Source organism: Psammomys obesus, unplaced genomic scaffold (assembly GCF_907164565.1).
Source record: "Psammomys obesus unplaced genomic scaffold, mPsaObe1.curated_primary_1811, whole genome shotgun sequence".
Classification (NCBI taxonomy): Eukaryota; Metazoa; Chordata; class Mammalia; order Rodentia; family Muridae; genus Psammomys; species Psammomys obesus.
This window is the reverse complement of record NW_026596256.1, coordinates 17,701,546-17,723,732: the sequence shown is the minus strand read 5'-3', so window position 1 is coordinate 17,723,732 and position 22,187 is coordinate 17,701,546. Positions and strand designations below refer to the sequence as shown.

The 22,187-nt window shown below is 41.2% G+C and overlaps 1 protein-coding gene across 1 annotated transcript; it reads right to left on the bottom strand.

The window, feature by feature from the left end:
• Positions 1 to 12,623: 12,623 nt before the first annotated feature.
• On the bottom strand, positions 12,624 to 21,638 carry Otol1 (otolin 1). Its single transcript, XM_055596773.1, has 4 exons — positions 21,251 to 21,638; positions 17,011 to 17,100; positions 14,240 to 14,311; positions 12,624 to 13,519 (listed from the first exon to the last, which is right to left on the bottom strand). Exons 1-4 carry the CDS (start codon positions 21,636 to 21,638, stop codon positions 12,624 to 12,626), a joined length of 1,446 nt encoding a protein of 481 aa, XP_055452748.1.
• Positions 21,639 to 22,187: the final 549 nt, after the last annotated feature.

The following is a 22,187-nucleotide window of genomic DNA, read 5'->3' as shown; positions in this document are numbered from 1 at the left end:
TATCTGCTGTGCCATCTCCCTAGACCACTCATTGGCTATTCTTGTCCAGGAATTTCCCTGTAAAACTATTCCCAGTCACTTTTCTGGTTGCTAAAACTCCACCACTAGATACCTTGTTGTTCTTATATCTTTTTAAAAGACAGACAGCTAGGACACAGTGTAACGAAGGAATCTCAGTCCTGTATCAGTTCTGTGAACACAACTTTTAGTCCAACAAAGCCGAGAAGTCAACAGGACAGCTGGAGTTTGAGGGTTTGGGACGTCTAAGAGAAAGGAATGAAAGAGAAGGCTCAGAAATCAAATTAACTATTTGGAGAGAAACATAGTAGTGAAATGGATTAAAGCCTAGGGTCTTGTGTGCAGACCATCTAAAGAAGCCTTAGAAGTTCACAAGGGAACACCAGATGGCCAGACATTGGACGCATACTTTTAATTCAGCACCTGGGAGGCAATGGCAGGTACATCTCTGTAAGTTCCAGCCCAGCCTAGGGCTACATAGCAAGACATTGTCTCCAAGTAAAGAAAATAAAAGAAAAGGGAAAAGGGAAAAAAAGGAAAAGAAAGAAGCAACAGACAAACAATGAAACTGAGCAAAACAAGCAAACAAACAAGCATCAACAGGCACTTTACAGAAGAGAAGATTCGAAAGAGGAATCACGAAAGCCAATCAGATGTTCAGATTTGAATAATGAGCAATGCAAACAGGAGGGGTGGTTTTCTAGAAAGGATGTCAAGGAAAGAAAAGGGCATTGAAGGGTATATAGCTTCACCATCCCAGTTACTCGAAGCTTGGGTCCGTGTGAAATTAATCTGTAACAGTAAACGGAAGTGATGGGTGGAATGATTTGACCTGAAGACAATGCAAGGAAGCTTTCTGAGGACTAAAATGTCCCACATGGTGGTAAACTTACAAGCATGAGGCCCTGTCTTAGATTCCCCTGCACCCACATAAAAAACATCAGGTGTGTGCTTGTAGCCCAAGCACTGGAGAGGCAGAGACAGGAAGATCCTTGAAGCTCAACGGCCAGGTCAGCCAGCTTAACCTACTTGTTAAACTACAGACCAATTGAAAGACCCTGTCTCAGAAAATCAAAGTAAATGGCACAAAACAAAAAACTGACTTGAAACTTTGCCCTGTACATGCACACACACACACACACACACACACACACACACACACCAACATGCACACACATAATACATATCCAGGCACCAAAAGAAAAAGTTAAAATGCTATATATGGGGTATTTGCGTACTATTCCTTTGGGTGCATCATATTCCAATAAGTCTTTTAAATCGGTAATCTTGATTAGAACATGAGTAGGAGAGTATGACTGTGGGAGTCACATAGCAGACTCTGTGGGCCAGGAGGGGTTTGAGTTCATCTCTCTCAGGAGGGTCTGGTGAGATGATCATCATCATCTTTCCAGGCTCAGATGAGAGCAACACCAACGGTTCCTCTCTTTGCCCTCAATTCACTCAGGGCTCGGCTTCTGATTTCCCTCTAGAGTTCCTCAGTCTTTTCTCACCTCATCAATCCATGGTCTCAGAAACAAGATTTAGGGTCCCACAAGGTAATACCCAATTGTGAAAATGTTGTTCTTGGATTTTTTTTATTTAATATTTTTCTCTTGCTGAGGCTGAACCTTTTGAAATAAATTGCTCACCTAGTACTCTTTGGGGTAGTTAATAAGAACATCAATCAGCCAGCTTTCTGGATTAAAGGTTTCTCCATTTCTCCAATAACAGCTGCGGTGTTTAAGTCTTTGATGACCCCAGAGACATACACAGAGAGAAAGAGTGGAAACATTGCTTTCACTTAGCTGATTCTTCCATTCAACTGTGACTTCCTTGAAGACAAGAAATTATCTCATTCATCTTCGTGTCCCTGGCATCAGGCCTGGTGCCTTGTACATAGTAGGTACTCATTAATTTCTCTCGAATTAAAATAAATGAGGAAGACCTTCACAAAACCTTTTGGCCAAAAGCAATTTTAACTTGCATTCGACATCCAAGGAGAGTGGGTGTGCTACTTTGGTGATAGCTGTGACATTGAATAATCTGGATGTTCCAAATTTCTTGGTGCTCATTTATCCTCAGGGGAGAAAAAGGGAAGCGGGAGAGGCTCGTGTTCGCCAGGGAGGCAAACGCGTCTCACGCTCATCACCCAGAGAGATGGATCAGATGAGGCAGCAACAGGACCAAGGCCACCTGCCCTGTTCCCATCTTCCAACTGCTGATGTTGCCTTAATCACTGAGCCGATGCAATTTCCCACTGCTATCCCTCGCTACGGTCTCCCGGGAGGTCCCATTTGTCATTGTCATTACCTTTCAGATCAGCAAAACATCCGTCTTGAAGGGGGCCCTCATTCAGTGCTTTGTTCAGGTGTGTAAGTAACACATTGTTGGTGTGGCGATAGAGTACAGTCACCCCGAGGGGACTGCAGATGATGGTAACAGCGTGCCCTTTGATATATTGACTCCATTTTGAAGGTGCTGAAGAGTGAATCACAGTCTCGTTTCAGAATAGTAACGTTTCTGTATCCTCCATAAGCCACGTTATACTAGATTTACATGTGCGGTAGAGAACAGCCTTGATTAAATGCACAGCTCTGGTTCCCCCAACACCACCCTTGCTGATTCTACTCTGAGCTCAAGCCTGTCCTGGCTTTACCTCACCATCCTCATAGAAATCCAACAACTGAAAATATCACATGTACCTGCTTATGAAATGGAGACTCATCCACAAACAAAATGCAATCTTTGTCATGTTTGGATCAACACAGTCAGCTGTTTTGTTTATCAAACAACCACCTGTTTGGTGCATATTATATGTCAAACAGAGCTTTGCAAACATAAACTCATTTATAGCAATAAAACCATTTCACAGATGAAGATGCTGAGGCCAAGCAAGACACCAATAGACCTTGCTCTCACGAGGTAGGTCAAACATTAACCTAGTACTTCAGCTTCCTGAAGCTACCTGCCGCAGTCAAATGATGGCAGTTCCTCAGGGCTAACCATCAGGCCAAAGTTTCCAGTGCTATCCTGCTTAGTTTGCTCATGCATTTACTCTTTGAGCACCATCTCAGAACAAAGGGAAAGCAGAGAATGGCAGAATAAGCAAGAAGTCCACAAGCCTGTTCCACCCACTACTGTCTCTTGTTTTTATATCTCATTGCTGCCCTGTTGGGTCTCCAGAAGCAGATGTGCAAACAAGATGTTCAGTAAAAATAAACCACTGAGAGAGACCAGAAGCAAAGCTAAGCTTAGGCAGAGAATGGCCCTGAGCTGCAATAAGGCCCCCGCAAATCCATGACCAACAGGCAAAGGGCTCTGACCTGAATGCTGTCTGTCAGAGCAGCCTCTGAAGATCAGAATGGCCAGACCTTTACACTGATCTTGCTGAGTTGCAAGATCGAGACTTCTCTGGGAAAGATATTGCCGCAAGAGAGTTGGCATTGCATCTGTGGTAAGCGCTGAAAGAACTGACAAATGGAGCCTGTCTGTCAAGAGCAGTCCCATGGTGGGGCCTCTACTTCTCCTTGAAGAGATGAGGGAACAGATCACATAGCCACAAACTCGGGGTACAATCCCAAGTTACAAGAGCCTAAAAGCCTTACATAGTCTGGGACCTTGTTGCCTTTTAGAACTCACCCCACTTTCTATGATCTTGCCCATACTGCCACGATGGACTAGCTGGCCTCTTTGCTAGGCAGGCTTCTCCATCAGGAATGTTGTCTGTATGTCCATCCTCCTTTCCCAGGTAGACTCGTTCTCCTGCCGCCTCCACAGCTTGGCTCAAATATTCCCTTCTCGGTGAGGCCTTTTCTTCTCCCCCTTCTTACCACCTTCCCCTCTCAGGCCCTCTAATCTATTCATTTTTCCTCAAAGCGTTTGTCATCCTCTAAGGATGCTATGCACCAAACACTCCCAGCTAGCTGTTTCTTGTCTTGAGCTCTATGAGAATAGAGGTTTCCCTTCATCTGTGTTGCCTTGTGATTCATCGTCAGTACCAAGCACCCACAGCCTAATATGCCTTAACTCTAAATAAATCAATGAATATGCAAGCAGAAAAAAAAAAACCTGAGTGTCCAATATCCTCCACATCTTTCTTAAGCTTAACACAAGTGAAATGTTATTAAGTAGATTTCTTATCTCAAAGGGAAAGACCACGGAAAGGCCAATCTCTCATGTGATCTCTATTAGAGTCAATGTGATTCTGAAATTTCAAACAGTAAATATATTTTTATCCTGGTTACTAAAACAATCAAGTAATCCTTTTAATGGATCCATCAAAATAACCTATAGAACAATGCTTCTCAACCTGCAAGTCTCATCCCCGTTAGTGGACAAACAACCCTTTCTCAGGGCTCACATATCAGATATCCTGCATATCAGATATCCACATTCTGATTCATAACAGTTGCAAAATGACAGTTATGAGGTTAAATAATAATAATGCAATGGTTAGGTGGTCACCACAACATGAGGAACTGTATTAAAGGGTTAGGAAGCTTGAGAAGCACTGTTACACAAGACTAAATTGGTCAGAGCACCCTAGGGTCGGGACTGTTGGAATCATCTTCCGTTTCATCTGCTCTCCTTCTTGCCCCAGGCTGCTGTAGCATGCCTTCCCGCTGGGGGCAGTGCTAGCCTCGAGAACAGGGTACAGTCAGTTCCCTTTCCATTCTGCTGGAGTTTAAACGGCCAGACTTTGAAATAATTATGTGCCACTCTGCTGCCTGAGAGTATGTGTGATTTCTAGATTCAGTAAGCAGGGCCCAAGGTCCTCACCTCCGGGGCGGGGCTGTCGGCATATTGCTTCACCACTGTGTGCGACCATCATCCCTCGGGATACCGCACACATGGAAAGCCCTCCCCAAGGCACAACGAAAATCCCCAAGGAGGATTAGAGAGCATTACTCCGTCGTGCCCAGTGTCCTTCTTTCTCACTTTTATTGTGCACTGTGCATCGCTGTCAGGTTTACCCTCTCCAAAAATCCTTTCAAGCTTTACAACATCCTTAACCTCCAGCCTACTCACCCCCACTTAAAAGCTTTTTGTAAGTGGGTTTGCACTATAGCGTATATCATATAGCCCAGGACTCAGAATGACCTCTCAGGTGCCAGAGTGGGAGATAAGAAGGGCTTTCTCGCAGAACAGCGGCTTCCTTCCTGTAGTTGGAAATCCCTCTCTGCAGCTACAGAGATCTGCCCGAGCCTTATGTCTCAACAGAGGGAGAAAATCGTGTGGCGTTCTGAAACACAACGAAATATAAAATAGTTCCTTCGTAGTGAAGCCTTCGTCATCTTATCTGCATTACAAAATGTGTGTTTAGGGGTGGAGAGGTTGGAGGTTTTTCCTTAGAAGATAAAAAATGGACACCAAGTAAAGATAGTCTGTGAGCGCCACCTTGTGGCAAGATCTGCCTCATGGTTTAGACTTCTCAACCTTCATTGGTCATGTTGACACTAAAGATAGAACAGCAAACAGAAAAAAAGGAAAAGAAAAGAGCACAAGAAACACAGACGTACACACACACACACACACACACAAAAAAAAAAAAAAACATTAAAACACAGAATCGAAAACCATCATGGATAATCAAAAGACAGATAAGGTAGAAAATGCCCAAACAAAGCATTGTGAAACCAACAAAAACTACCACTGAGTTCATTTTGTGTTGGCCATCTGCTACTGGGCATGGAGTCTGCCCTGAGGTGTGGTCTGTATACCCACTGAGTCTCCATTAGAGAAAAAGTGGTTTTGCCTTTGCAAGTGGTTGACACTTGAAGATAGCTCATAGGTTAGGGATGAAAACCCAGGTTCAGCCCCTCCTCGGTGCTGGAACCCCAGCTGGCTTGGACCTGGGCAGGCTCAGTGCATTCAGTCACCATCTCTCCAAGCTCTTATGTGCACCAGTCCCATTGTGTCTGAAAGACACTGCTTTCTTGGTGTCATCCAATCCTCCTGGCCCTTACGATATGTCTGTCTCCTCTTCCAGAGTGCTCTCGGGGGAGTGATTTGATGAAGACATCCCATTGAGTTCTGAGTGTTCCAAGGACTCTGTCCCTCTGTTCACTGCACAGTTCAGAGTCTCTGTATTTGTTCCCATCTATACTGCAGGAGGAAGTATCTCTGATGATGACACTGATCTATGGGTACAGCAGAATACTGTTCTGAGACATTTTGTTGATTTATTTCTTTTGCAGAACACCCAAACAGTGTCAGGCATGGGTGGCATCTCATGGAGAGGGCCTTATATTCGATCAGATACTGGGTGTTTGCTACCATGACTTCTGCGCACTGTGGTAGCAGAGTATCATGCAGACAGTCAGCATTACGGATTGAGGAGTTTGTAGCAGAGCTACCTCTGGGAGCATGTAAAGTACCTTCTAGTGCCGTGGACGCCAGCACGTAAGGGTGAGGGCTGTAGCTGGGCACCAGCATGACTTTACTGTGTTACCAGTGGATCTCACTTTGTGGAGAGCAACCAATAGCCTTGGCAATACCCTGAGATGTTTGGGGAGGGGTCCATGGAGCCTCTTTAGCTAACAACTCAATTATGTAGAACCCAATCCTGGCATTGGAGGTTTTACTTGGTGGTAAAAAAATAAAAAAGACTCTGTCATTCAGTGACTCCATTTACATTCATGAAGCTTCTGCTCTAGTAGGTTTCCATAGGACCCCACAAGCAGCTTCTAGTGTTAGCTGGCCTTTTTCAAATTCCCTCCCTTACAGCCTTTCCTACCTCCTTCTGTCCTACCTCTTTCCATGTAACCCCACTTCCAACCTCCCTCCCCATCACTCTATATTTTATTTCTCCTTCCTTGGCAGATCCTCCCTTCCCTCTCCCTCCCCACGAGTCCCTGACTCTCAACCTACCCGATGTGGTTAAATAGATTGCACCATGCCTCTGACGGCTTAAACGTTATCATACACATATAAGGGAATACAATACATACCAAATTTCCATATTTGGCTTTTTGGATCTGGATTGCCTCACTTGGTATGGTTTTTGTTTTGTTTGGGTTTTTGTTTGTTTGTTTGTTTGTTTGTTTGTTTGTGGTATTTTTGCTTGTTTGTTGTTTTGTTTTGTTTTAGTTCCATCCACATATCTGCAAATTTCATGAGTTCATGTTTTAACAGCTGAATAATATTCCATTGCATAAATGAATCAGTTATCTTGGAAAGGATTTTGAGCCAGAACAGCTGAGTTGAACCTGTCAAGCATAGATTAGAAAGAACTAGAAAGGATGAGCTTATTCAGCAGTAAGCCTCCAATATGGCAACTACATCTGGTGAATAAAAGTTACATTTATGTGTGTGTTTCCATATGAAGCTGAAAATTGTCCTTTCAATTTCTGTAAAGAATCATGTTGGAATTTTGATGGGTTTGCATTAAATCTGTAGTTTGCTTTTAGTTGGATGGCCATTTTCTCTATATTAATTGGTCTGAGTATGGTAGATACTTCCATCTTCTGATAACTTCAATTCCTTTCTTCAGTGTCTTTTGATTTTAGTACAGATTTTTTTCATTTGCTCAGTTATAGTCACAGCCCAGATACTTTTTTGGAGGCTTTTGTGAAGTGTGTTGTTTCCCTAAATTTTCTCTCAGTCATCTGTCATGTGTATATATGAAGGCTATTAAATTTTTGTGTCTATTTTGTGTCCTGCTACTTTGCTAAAAGTGTTTACCAATTGTAGAAAATTCTAGGTGACATTCTTAGATTTTTATGTATAAAATTATAGCATCTACAAATAAAGATACTTTGACTTCTTCCTGTCCCATTTGTACCCCTTGATAGGCATATTGAATTGTCTTGTTCCTGGTTGTAGTGGAAATCCTTTGAGTTTCTCCCTGTTTAGGTTGAAGTTGTCTGTGAACTTTCTGTAAATTGCCTTTATTATGCTGAGATAGGTCCCTTGTATTCCTAGTCTCTCCAGAACTTTTACAATGAAGAAATGTTGGATGTTTGTCAATTGTCTTTTCTGCATCTGATGAAATAATATGTGGGATTTTTCTTTGATTCTGTTTATCTGGTTGATGACATTTATTAATTTACATGTGTTAAACCATTCCTGCATCTCTGGGATGAAGACTAGTTGATTAAGATGGACGATCTTTTTTCTATGTTCTTCAAATCTGTTTGCAAGTATTTTGTTGCATTTATGTTCACAAGAGAAATTGGTCTGTAATTTTCTTTTTATTGTTGGGTCTTTCTGTGGTTTAGGTAGCAGGGAAATTGACACCTCCTAAAAAATATTAGGCAATATTTCTTCTGTTTCTATTTTCACAGAGTAATTTGAGGAGTGTTGGAATTAATTTTCTTTGGAGATCTGGTAAAATTCTGCATTAACTCCATCCAGGGCTGGGATTTTTTTGGTTGGGAGACTTTTCATTAATACTTTTATTTCAGTAGGGGTTATATATTTGTTTAAATTGTTTATCTCATCTTTTTTTAGTTGCCCATTTATTTTCTAAAGAGAAAGAAAGAATTATGGAGTTGGATAGGTAGAGATGTGGAAAGGATCTGAGAAGAGGTAAGGAAGGGGAAACCATGATTAGAATATACTGTATGGGAAAATGTTTTCAGTAAAAAAAGAAGAAACAGTTTGAAATCCTTTCCTTCATGGAACGTTCTTTCTGGAATAAGAAAGAAAATAAGAAAATTCATAAGTGAGGCATATACCAGGTAGAGAGTGAAGAGATGGGTCAGGACATGATTTTTACAACTGAAAATTGAATGATTTTTAAAAAGATTCACTGTAAAGGTTGATATCTAAGTAAAGGTTTAAATGAGAGGAAAGGGCAGGCATCTTACAATATGACTGCGTCACCATTCTTGATAAATTTATGAACTACATGGTAAATTGCAAGGGTGGAATATTTAATAGTTAAAGGATATAATCCACTATTTAACTCTTCATATTACTTAAATTTGTATTTTCATAAGTTCAAAGAGAAAATGCATAATGGATCTACGTTCTGAAATGCAATTTTAATAGATAGTGAACTGGTAGTACAAGCAAACATGGATTTATGTGATGAAATTTAAATACTTTGAAACTTGTGCATAACAGTGGTAACGCACTTAGCTAGCCCCGCTTGCAATATCTGAATATAACACAGAAACACTCAGCTCATGTCTGAGTTTTCTTACAAATTCAACTAAGTGAAGTTTTTCTAAGTTGATATAATTTTTTAATTGCTAGAAAATAGAATGACCCAACAGAGTGATTGACATAACAAAACTGTCAATGGAAGAATTATTTACAAAAATATATCTGATTTTTATGAAATTAGGCTTTGAAAAATGACATCTATGAGGAAATGTATAATTCATTAACAACTTTATCTTATTCTTCACTCAATCCTAGCATGCCAGTGTAAATATTAATTCACACACTTTATCTATCTTGCTTACTACAAATCATATTAATAAAACTATAGCTTTCAAAATATTTTTCAAAAAAAAAAAAGAATGGCACATAGTCCAAAGTAAGATACAGACTATACTTTAAAGAACTGTTTGTTACCTTCTTTTATGTTTTAAATATTTAAGCATGTAGTCTGTCAGACCCATTTTCCTTCGATGTGAGGAGAAACCAGTTCGAAGGTCTTTTGATATACTATTTTATAAGATAACGTGGCAGGAGCTGTGCCAGTGAAGACGTGAGAAAGGAAGTCATCAACCTCTGGATAGCCCCAGAAGCAGCAACTGTACCTAAGTAAGAATGAAAACCTCAAGTGTTACGAGTTTCTCTTCCAGACAAATGGTAGCAGTTGCCGTTACATGAGCTGGCAGGTATGAGAATCCCAGAAACTTGACTGGCTGTGCTAAGCCTAAGGCATGAGGCTATCTAAGTAGTTTGGTGCTCAGAACTGACATTCACGTGTAGCTATTGGTAGCCATTAGGGTAGGAGTAGGGCAGATATTGAACATAAATCTTTAGGATAGAAGAGATCCATGTTTGAGTTTGCTTAATAAGCACACACATGATGTACTGAATGGAGAATTCATCTGATATTTTTTACCCTCATAGTATGCAGTATCACAAAGAGTCTGAAACTTACCTTCCAAAACAAATTTCCATTGGCCAGCAACTGCTTTTGGTTTGATACCTTGTAAAATGTTCATAGCTACTAGCAACCTTAGATAGTAACCCTGACTGTTTCAGACTCCTATAGAGTGCACATCACAAACAGATGTAAGACACTGTCGGGTACCATAAAACTTACTTGTGAATTGTTTCTTTGCTGGCCCTCTGCCTGGCTGTCTTCATATCTAATACCTGGATGTGTGTGTGTGTGTGTGTGTGTGTGTGTGTGTGTGTGTGTTGTATGTTTTAATTATTCTATCTTCCTGTGCTAGTTGGTTCACAGCTTTCTGAAGCTCAGTGTTGGAAATTATATAAAGAAATGGAAAAGGGGCTACAGAAATGGCTGTGGTTAAGAGCACCCTGTGCTTTCCAGTGGACAAAGTCTGATCCCGAGCACCAAGAGCCCACAACCATCTGTAACTCCTGTTCCCCGGGATCTAACAGCTTCTTCTGGCTTCCTCATGTTCCAGACACACACATGGTACACAAACGTGTGCAGGTAAATAACTCACACACACAAAATAAAATAACGTAAATTTCAGAAAAGAAAAAAATAAGAATCAAAATGCAGGACATAAAACTATAAGGTCCTGAATCATTTCATTATTTAATACCTGATTTAGGAAAGAAAGATTTCAAATGAGGTGTGGCTTATTTAAATCACTTGCAAGCTATATAATTCTTCCTCTAAAAAAAATACTAAAATACTAAAGTCACATTCTGGTCTACACAGAAGAAAAATCATTGGATAAGAAACTAATGAAACATTTCCAAAATTAACATCCTAAAGAACATTGATCATGGAATGAATTCAAGACCAGCAATAAACTCAGGTTCATTGAGTAAAACAAAATTAAGCTGATTTATTTTCTATGCAAATGTCAGAGACTACATTAATGGGCTTTACGAATCTTCATTTGATACATATATATGTATGTATGATGATATGCTATGCCATATATATATGAGATTTGTTTAACATGGGAGCTACTTTTTTCGAGTGCTTCACAATAACATCTAGAAATGGCTGTCCTCTGAATGGCTTGGGAAACACTGTGTTAACATACATATTGATGAGAGTTTCAAAAGCAAATGCCTGCACAAGTTGGCAGAACATAACCAGAAAATTCCCCGGCACCCATTTCCTGACTTGGCACTCAAAGATTTGCAAATCTGTATAACTATACCACTGCAAAACCAAATTCCATTTGGATTCAATAAGTTTCACTTTTATAAAAGAGCAAAACTGCTGAATTATCCAATATTCACAGCAATTAAACATTCACTTTGCAAATTAATTTTACTCCCACCTGCTCCCAAAGTGTTATCACTGAATAAGTAGAATTAATATTATAGAGATAATGATAATGATGCCAAAGAATGTATCAGAATCAAATGTTCTATCATGAAGAAAGAGCTGAAATTTTGATCAATACTAATTTAATTTTGGTCTTGAGTCTCCTAAGGACGCACAATAATTTGATGAATAGTTAATTGAGTGACATCTTTATCAACTTTCTTTTTTACAGTTAACTTTAGCCTACATAATGCAGGTTTATGTGCAAATCTTTACACATGGATAAATTTTAAAGATATTTGCCAACTCTTTCGCACACTGCTTGTGTTTTTTTCTGAATTAAACTGAAAGGAGAATGCCTGTGTTGTATTGAAAGGCACCCTTCCAAGAGAATCAGGGACTTTGCGAAAGAGCTGTCATCGTGGTCTGTCAGCTGTTGGCCTCACGTTCACACAGAAGGGAGTGTCACTTCATTACACTGGATAAGGTATTTAGAAGGGTATTGTCTTAGTCACTGTTCTATTGCTGTGAAGAGACACTATGAGCAAGACAATTCTTATAAGAGTGTTTAATCTGGGGCTTGGGGTTCCAGAAGGAAACACAGTGGACATGACTATCACAGTAGAAAGCAGGCAGGAATGATGCTGGAGCAGCACCTTGAGATCTTTACATCCTCATCTACAGGCAGCAGAGCGAGAGCGAGGGCGAGGGCAAGGGCGAGGGCGAGGGCGAGGGCGAGCCTGGCAGGAGCTTTTAAAACCTCAAAGCCCACCCCTAGTGACACACTTACTCTAACAAAATCACCACTGCTCCAACAAGGCCATACCTCCTAATTCTTCCAAACAGTTCGGCTCCCTGTGACCAAACATTCAAATATATGTGAACCTGTGGGGGCCATTCTTATTCAAACCATCACATAGGTACTTATTAATTACAAGTCTCACTCACAGTTTTGAATGATGCCATGATCAGTTCCTTTAATGGCACCAGTAACGTCACTTTAATGCTAAATGAAAAAATGATAGCTACAAACCTAACAGACATGTTCTCAAGTACGTGGAGCTCTTTCAAAGATTTATTTGAAATAGGAGTAGCTGACTCCATGCTGTACTTTTTTAATGCTTCTGTATTGCATTTACAATGACGAAAAATCAAAGATTTTAAGAGCCCTGCTCAAGGTTAATTGAGTAAATCGAAGTGCAGTGTCCAAAACCCAAATTTACGGTAACTTTCTAAGAGTTCCTTCTGGGTACAGAAGGAACCCGCTAAAAATGCTGTCATCCTCGGGGCCAACATACAGTCCGTTCCAGTCCTTTGACACTTCCAGCCACACTTGGTCCCCTGCACTCAGTTTCAGAATGAGGAGGAGGGAGGCCTGGTCTACGTGCTGACCATAGAGCGTCTCTCTGGATTTGAACTGCTTCCGGTTACGTGCCACGAGGCTGATGCGAGCAGGCCGCCCCCGCACAGTGACATGATAAGAAAAAATATAGGTCCCGGGAACGCTGCAGTTAAATTTCCCAGTGATAGGGCTGTAATCCCCTTGGTCATTGGAGAGAATCTTGTCAAATTTGATGGGAATATTGGGCGGAGGGAAAGGCTTGGACAAAAGGGCACTGAAAGCCGACTGTGGGACTTGAGTGGCTTCGCCTTTGGAACCCTTGACACCCCGGGAGCCTTTTTTCCCCGTAGGCCCTCGAATGCCTTTGCTCCCAAGCTCACCCTTTGGCCCAGCAGGTCCGATGAAACCAGCTGGGCCAATCTCTCCTTTTTCTCCTTTCAGGCCGGGATTGCCCGGGGGTCCCGGTGGACCATCTGAGCCCATTTTGCCTTCAGCCCCGACATCTCCTCTGCTACCTTTCTCTCCTACCCCGGCCTCGCCTTTCTGACCCTTTTCTCCCTTTTCCCCAGAATCTCCACGGTAGCCTTTCTCCCCGACAGCCCCCTTCTCGCCCTTGGCCCCAGGCTCTCCAAGGAAGCCATGCGCACCAGAAGCCCCAGGGTCCCCTTTCTCTCCTTTGGTGCCATTCCCACACAGGTCCCCCTTGGAGCCTTTTTGTCCTTTCGTTCCTGACAGGCCAATGTTTCCTTTATCTCCCTTGGGACCGAGTCCCCCTGAAATGGAAAAAATAAAATAATGCTTAAGAATCAAATAAGCTATGACAGAATGCTATTACCATAGAGCTAAAATACTAAAATAATAGCAATTAATGGGACCTATAAACCTGGTTCTTGCCTAGTAAAGCCTGTTTCTAGGAGTCATTAAATGCAGTGAGCCATAATTACCACGTCATGTTCCCACAAGGGGAATAACGAAGGCTTCCAAGAAACAATAATGTCTCATCTTTTAAGAGACCACGGAATTGTTTTCTGCCTAGCTTTTGCATTTGGAGCAACCCAAGTAACCACTTCAATCTCTGTTTTACCCTTAGACACCCAAAGTCTCACAGGCACAGAAACAGAAGTGCAGAAATTCCTTTTTCTGATGATAGCCCAAGAAAAGGAGAACACAGACATATTTGCCCAATTTTTCAACTCCTAGACTCACCTCATCCAGTGAGCACACTGAGTTATTAAAACAATGAGAATCTGAGTATAAGCCTTGTAAATTCCTGCTTTGTTTGTTTGTCTGAGACATGGCTTCTCTGTGTTTCCTTGGCTGTCCTAGACTCACTTTGCAGAGCAGGCTGGCCTCAAATTCACAGAGATCCTCCTGCCTCTGCCTCCCAGAGTGCTAGGATTACAGGTGTGCTCTGCCGTGGCCCTCTGCTTTTACAGACAGGAAGAGAGAAGGCTTCCTGTACTGGGGTCGTTCCTCAGCCAATTGACCTTTACCTTGTTCTCCTGGCTTTCCTGGGTATCCGGGAATGCCAGCCACTCCTTGGTCCCCGCGTTCTCCCTTTAGTCCTAAAATAGAACAGGAATTAGTTTCGACAGGACTGTGTCCTTTGGGGTCGTGCTAACATGTGGATCAGATGTGTTGCGCCACATTCCAAGGTTTCTTCATAAAAACTGCCTGAACATAAAACAGTATGGGAAAAGAATGTGTTGAAGGACGTTAGGAGTACTGAACTCTAGTTAATGGTAAGCCACGTAAGGGGGATTAAGCTCCGATCCCTTCAAGCAGAACTGCTCTTTTTCATGGCCATCACACGATTCTTCAAACTCCTTGTGACATTCCTAATACCCTGCAAATATTGTGTGTGCGTGTGCTGGTGTTTTGCCTGTTGCAAATTCTGAATGACAGTCAAAACATCTTCTTTGTCTGTCGCCCACCATAGAAGTTTAAACAGAGAGAGATTGCACAATACTCTTCCATCAGCTAAAACTGCTCAGAAAACCAATCCAGGAGTGAAAACTATCCTTAACAGACATGGTCAAAACACGCCACTTTCATGATATTTCGAATAACTTCTCTATACTCTTACAAAGCTATGAAAAACATTTTTTATAATACAACACTTAGGCATTCAGATATTTGCCATATAACAGCCCATTCTAGTTTCCTAAGGAGCTGGCTTCTCTAGTATTACACCACATCAAACCAAATGTGGAAATTTAACCCATAGGATACCAAGAAAATATCTGGATTTATTCTGACAGAGTCTTATGTTTAATCGAAGCGACAGACCTAGCCTCTTCCCCTCCTTTTCAGGAATGAACACCAGCCACCTTCATCTGGCATTATTGGTGTTGTGATTGCTGCTGCTGCTGCTGCTGCTTTGACCCAGTTTCACTGTATAGCCCTGGCTGCCCTGGAATTCACTATGTAGACCCAGCTGGCTTTGAACTCAGAGAGATCTACTCGCCTCTGCCTCCCAAGTATTGGGATTAAAGGTACGTACCACCATGCTCAGCATTACTGGCATTCTTAAATCTATTTAAGGAGATAAATTACCTGCATTGGAATTATTCCGTCAGATGGTGACTGGCTAGCATGAAGCCATTCAAGCTGGTTTCTGATTTTTTTTTTTTTAACTTTCAGTCTTAACTAGGAGTCCACACTAAGTCTGGAAGTAAAAGAAAACCGGAGTTGCCACTTTGCAGAGACTGCCTGAACGAAATTCTGCTTTGATCATTCATCAAAGTATCTTCTTAAGATCTGTATCTTACGGTGGCTCCCTGGACCTTCTTCTACTTCCAGAAGAGTAGCTTCCAAAACGTGTGAATAGTCAGGGAGGTTCATCACTCATTCTTATTTCACAGGTTCCCCGCTAATATAATTCAGCCACCAAAGGATTAAATGCTTCCAAGAATGAAAATCTCCTAACTGACAAGTGTGAAGTAGCCTTCTCTTACCTTAGCATATTTTTTGAGTAATTACTTCACTGACTGTTCTAGCAGGAACGAGTTAGGCAGTCCCTGAGCCGTGTGGAGAGGAATGTATAGATGATGTTAAGCTTTCTGACATGTGACACTTACACACTAAGCCTGATGGATAGGTGGTATTTCTACAGGGTACCAGTATTCATCGAGAAATTCCCAAATATCTCACTTATTCTGTAACTTTATACTAGTTTAACGTACCTGAAAAGCCAGACATTTCTGAGGTGGAAAGCCTTCTATGCTGATGCATTCATAGACTTTCAGAATTCTTGGGCAGGAAGAGATCAATGAAAGAGCTCATACCTACACATCTTCTTTGATAAACAACTTATAAGTAAATGAAAGTCCATTTCTGTCAGACTATATAAAACCATTGCTACATTTTAATTATTTCTTTTTTGAGGTAAAATTTGGTTTATTCATCTGCCCATCATTGATACTGCCTCTGATATCAGAGTGAGCCAAGGACAATATTAAACTCTCCTTAACAGGCAGCTTTCTACCTAAGCTGAATATTTCACTGGATTGCTTAGTCTAGTGCTATTTAGTGTTAAATGAATTGTATCATCAATAAAAAAAAAAAAAACACTTAACTCATTGTGTATATCTCAGTTAAAGAGGCCTACCGTACATAGTCTCACTCATCAGTACTAGAGGGAGAAAAAAAGAAGGCATGAGAGATCTCACCCGAAAGAAAGGGCCCTTCCCCAGAGGCTGTGTTTTGTGACTTCTAGTCTTTGGGTCATATTGGTGGCTGGTAAGCTATTTGTTTAAGAGTTTCTCTCTGGGCATTTTTTTCTAATAGTTTGTTTGTTGGTTGGCTGGCTGGCTGGCTGGTTTTGACTTTCGGTTGCTTTTGACTTTTGTTCTTTGTTTTGGTTTGGGGAATCATATTGAGAGAAAGAGAGAACACGAGGTTGGACAGATAGGGAGGTAGTGGTGTCTAGGAGGAGTTGGAGGAGGAAAAAATATAAGTAAAAACATATTGTCTGAATAAATTTTAAAACCAGAATAACTAAAACAATAGTCTCTTCCTCTACTTACCCGCCCCCGCTTGTCTGTGTGCATATAAATGTCATGTATGTACAACATTATCATATACTTTCAAGTTTTTCAGTGACCCAAAATGTAAAGGTAACATTTTATGCCAGATTTATACATGAGATGCTTTATCGAGTGCTTGTACTTCAAAAGCCCACTTTCAATAATCGAGCATTTGTTCTTCTTTAAAATGATGCAGAGTCTCGCTGAGTTTGATCAAAAATGAAAAGGTTACCTACCTTTCTCTCCTTTCTGGCCTTTGGGGCCTTGGGGTCCAGTGGTTCCTGGGAGCCCTGGGTTGCCAATGTCACCAGGATCTCCTTTAGAACCTAGGAATGAAGTTTAAGAATCATCATACTAGAAAAACTATGTTTTGAAATTCATTAACTCAAGGGAAAAAAACAGTTATTTTATTGAAACCAGAAACTGTCAACATTCTAATGATAAAATCCGGTGAGAATAAGCCATTACAGAATTGTAAGGGCAATACTTTGTCTGATTTGCAATTTTGTACTACCTGAAGAGATAAATTGAGCCCATTAGTCCTTGTCACTATATTCATGGCAGTGATCAAATGATTCAGGGAAGCAGCACTACATCAAATGGCAAAAACAAAATGATTATCTGACACTTAACCTCATACAGACCATGCTTTTAAATTGGAAGTAAAAACATAATACCAAATACTTTGAGAAACCCATTCATCCACTTACTCATAGATTAGGAACTATGTATGTGGTTTCCTGTACACCAAAGTGTCTTATTAGATGCTAGAAATGCCATCAATGGGCTAAGAGCCCTTACCCCACCCCTGACAGGAATAAGAATCTGTGCAAGGTAAACATTAAACAGATAAGCACAAAGAGAAACAGAAATTGTCCCACTATAGTTGATATAAAGTAAAATAGGAAGGTTCCGTTAAATGTTATGATTAAAAACAAAATGGGACCAGAAGAGAATTCTCTGAGAAAATAGCATAAAGCAAAGACTCAATGAAGGAATCAGAATTTCCTGGAGTATCTTTTTTTTTTCCTGGAGTGTTGTTTTTAAACAACTGAGAAAAAAATTGCACTGTGCATAGAGGTAGTGACCAAGAATGGGAGCTGGCATCACTGGACAGCATATCAGTTGCTGCTCAGTCACTGTGAAGAGACACCATGACCAAGACAACCCTCATGAAAGAAAGTATTTAACCTGGGACTCACGTCACAGAGGGTATTAAGCTACATGACTATCTTCATGGGAAGGCAACAGGCATGGCACCGAAGCAATAGCTGAGAGCCTTACATTCTGATCTGCAGGCAGCAGGCAGAGAGAAAGAGACAGACTGGATCTGGTTTGGGCTTCTTAAACCTCAGAGCCCACCCCCAGTCACATGCCTCCTCCGACGCAGCTACACTTCCCAACGCTTCCTATAGCATACACCAACTGGGAACTAAGCGCAAACACGGGCACCCATGAAGGCCTTTCTCCATCAAACCACCACAGACAGGCATATTCATCCAGCACACCACTTTACCTAGAACTCACCTAATTGTGAATTCTTCCTGCAAGTTCAGTCCTATTTGCAGAGTAAAAATTGCTTTCTACTTGGAATAATTCAGGGCTAATCTCTTCAAAAGTATACCATATAGATAACTATACTCAATGATATTACAAATCTTTCTTTCAGTTGTAATTAAGGCTAATGGGTTAGAGTGAAAAAGAAAAATTTAAAATACAAAAAAAACTAAATGAAAAATCATATTCTGTATAATTCCTCTTGGAAAGAAAACTATACATCTTAAAAAGAAAACCTTTAGTAAATCACTTGCAGTAGAGGTTAGGGTTGAAGGCAGTCTCCTCCATTTGAAGAATTGCAAGAAGAGAAATAGAGACAGGCTAAGCAGAGGAAGAGAGAGTACACAAGAAAGCCAATCACAGTTTGCTGTGCAGTGTCTCCTGCAACTAGAGTTGAGGTTCTAGAGTTGAGAGCAACAGCAAAGCACACCCCTGAGCTGGCACAGGAGCACCCTGCAACTGCACACAGGTTCCAAAGGAAGATTGGCTGAGTTCCCATCTACATGGGATACACATCTAAATTGTATTCCTGTTTGAACCTCAGAAATTAGGATGCTCTCGTGTCAGGACCAGAGAATTCACAAAATGGAACCACCCTCCTTCCATATCGATTGAGTGATAATAATTTCTGGACTATTCATTCCATTTCAGGCATCACACCATTCATATTGATTGAGTTATCATTTAACCCCATTTCCCATTGCTTAAACTGAGACTTAAGAAAGTAATGAAACCTTTTTAGGAAAGAGTTGTGGTAGATTCAAACTTCTGAGCTTGAGCCCAGCCTGATAATTTGGGTCTGTAATTGCAAGCACTTGAAAGGCTGAAATAGGAGTTAGTCAAATTCATGATCTGCCTGGGCTACAGAGTGATTAGCAGGACAACTAAGAACTCCAGCAGACAGCTAAAAATAAAAAGTGGTAAAGCTAGCAAGCACAAAGCCCCGTCGGTGTTCAATCCTCAGCATAAATAAAGGCATAACATTCTGAGCCAGGGAACATAACCAGTTAGACTATGACATATGAGCTATTCAGACAGGCAAGAAACTTGGCACATCTACAAAATATATGTCACAAAAATTAGAAGAGAGGCTGAAGTCCAAGAACAGTCTAGTCAAATCCGTCATCAGGTGAAACAAAAGCCCTCATGCTATGAATCTGATAGTCTTTATAAATATTTTTATTTTAATTTTTATTTATTCATTTCACATCCCAGTCGTAGCCCCTTTCCTCCTCTCCTCCTGGGCCCACCCTTCCTCCCTGTTTCCCCTATCCCCCATCCCCTACTCCTCTGAGAATGGAGCCCCACTTACCTACCCCAGCATATCAAGTCACATCAGCACTGAGCACATCCTCTTCCCCTGTGACCTGGTGAGGTAGCCCCACCAGGGGAACATTATCGAAGAGCAGGCAACAGAATTCATATCAGAGTTGGCCACTATTCCCCTTACTATGGAACCTATATGAAGACCAAGCTGTCCATTGGTTACATCTGTGTAGGGGGCTAAGTCTAGTCCATGCGTGGTCCTTGATTGGTGCTTCAGGCTCAACAAGCCCCCTCCCCACTTGACCCTGGTTGGTTGGCTCTGTTAGTCTTCCTGTTCCTGTTCCCTCCACGTCCTTGTAGGAGGGGAAGAGCCCTCCCCCGCTCTTCCACAAGAGACCCACAACCAAACATCGAGTGGAGCACAGGGAGTCTCACAATCTTCTTAGGAGGCAGTGTTGTGACCTGCTGTGTCTCCCTGGCCCGGCCGGACTTTGGGCCTTCCCTCCTTAAGCAGTTTGCCAGCCAAACAAGCCATGAAGAGTTCTCATAAATATGACTTTCTCATCCTCATTACATTTTCAAACCTTGGGGTCAAGTCTCATTTTCTTTACCCCTTAATCCAGCTCAGCATAAACAGCCCATCTTTCAAAAACCCCTTACTACAAGATGAATCAGTCAAAAGCTCCATGGAATGCATAATTACTGATTTCACAGGTTTCTATTCTTCAGGATAGATGCAACAAACATTACGTTAAGTTTTTTTCAAGGAATATCTTTAAAATGAACATTCTGATCTTAATTTTATCTTAAGTTGTCTATACTACATAGCATGTAAAAGCCAGAATGCATCACAGTACAACAGTGCATATTCATTATGTGTAAATTAACAGCATCTGAGATTTAAAATAGAAACCACGGTGTTCAGTGGAGAAAATTGCTGGGCAATGACAGTGTTACTTCTACATTTCCATGAGGACCAAACTGAATTCTGCCCTTCACTCTCCACTCACAGCCCTTCCAAACTACAGACAACACTCAAGCTGTCCACCAGTTGCCACACTTTTTGCCACGCAATACAATTTTCATTTACTGTTTTTTATTTTCAGCCATTAAAAATCCCAATGGTCAGAGCCTGAGCTGCCTAGAAAACCTCAGCCCCAGGGCTACAGTTGGGAGTCCCTGGCTCAGTTCAAACCAGCATTAAGGCAACAGTAGGTTTTACCCAAGCCAGTAGGCACTGGCCAGGTGCAGTTAATGAGACAAACTCTTGAAATAGGGCTGTTATTGGAGCTGAAGAAGTTCCTCAGGGGTTATCCCCAACACCCACAAGGCTGCTGGCTCACAGTCATCAATAACTCTAGGGCCAGAGAACATGACACCTTCTGACTTTTTTGGGCACCAGGCACTCATGTGACCCACAGACATACATACAGGCAAAATACCCATTCTTGTACAGTAAAAGAAAACAAATCTTTTTTTAAAGAAATACAGCTGTGGTTTGTTGGACTGCATTTTCATCCTTATTTAAGTATCTATAGATAACCATGCTTCAGTTTGCATTTGTCATAGTCTTACAACTAGCCCATCACTGCTGCTTTCTCTACACCCCAACCCTTCCTCGCTGGGGGTGTTCAGTGGGGCATTTTCAAGTACCTTGTTTTCCCATCTTTCCAGGTTCTCCTTTCTGCCCAGGGACAAATGAACAACAATGGCAGCAATTCAAGAAGAAATCAGCTGTGTCCACAGAGAAGCTTTCAAAAGAAAAGAGATTGGCAGTGGCCGAGGTAGAGGGACCAGTGGTAGGCTCAGCCATAGACGAGGGAGGGGAGCCGGTGGTGGGCTCCACCATGGCAGCCATTTCTGTAAGGAGAGCTTTTTCTTCATCCAGAGGGAAGCCATTGGATGGCTTTAGGCCCTTCATCATCTCTTTTGCCTCAGATTTCTTCGTAAATCTGGTGTATGGTGTGGTCTTTGCTACTGCATCCACATCAGCCATAGCCAAAATAATTAAAACAGCACAAAGGATAGAAAATATCCACATTCTTGAGGCTATAAGAAAAACATAAAAAAAAAAAATACACAAATTATATGTGGCCCAAATAAAAGCACTAAGAAATACTACTTATCCTTACATGAAAAAAATAAATGCATCTCTGAGGCATAAGAATAATCAGTATGCATGATTTAGAAAGACATACTGTTGGTCTCTTTTACGTGTAAGTGTATATCTGAGTCACCAAGCAGCATTTTATTTTAAGTATTTATTATAAGGAGCACTTTGCTTTCAGTTTTCCCTTCTGGTTGTTTCCTGGTGTTACATGTTCTCAAATGGTGCTCTCAATCATTCAAATTATCTTGCCAAATAGCAAATATGATCTATAATAAATGCGGCATGCCTTAATAGCTCATATACCCTGTGGAAAACAAATATGTGTGATTTCCTCCCTGACCTCACTCAGATTTATAGGAATCAAATACGTTTGTATTAGAGGGAGATGAAAAATATTGAGCTGAATAGTTTATTCCAGCAAACTCAATTATTTCAGAAAAATACTAGTAAAATAGTCTTTAAATCTACTAGGGATAATGG

What these genes read in the sequence shown, in the direction of transcription:
- Otol1 (XM_055596773.1), bottom strand. Translation starts at nt 21,638, where the DNA reads ATGTGGATATTTTCTATCCTTTGTGCTGTTTTAATTATTTTGGCTATG. An exon ending in TGGAAAGATGGGAAAACAAG is followed by an intron (nt 17,101 to 21,250) that starts GTACTTGAAAAT and finishes CTTCATTCCTAG; the next exon opens with GTTCTAAAGGAGATCCTGGT. An exon ending in AGGCCAGAAAGGAGAGAAAG is followed by an intron (nt 14,312 to 17,010) that starts GTAGGTAACCTT and finishes GTTCTATTTTAG; the next exon opens with GACTAAAGGGAGAACGCGGG.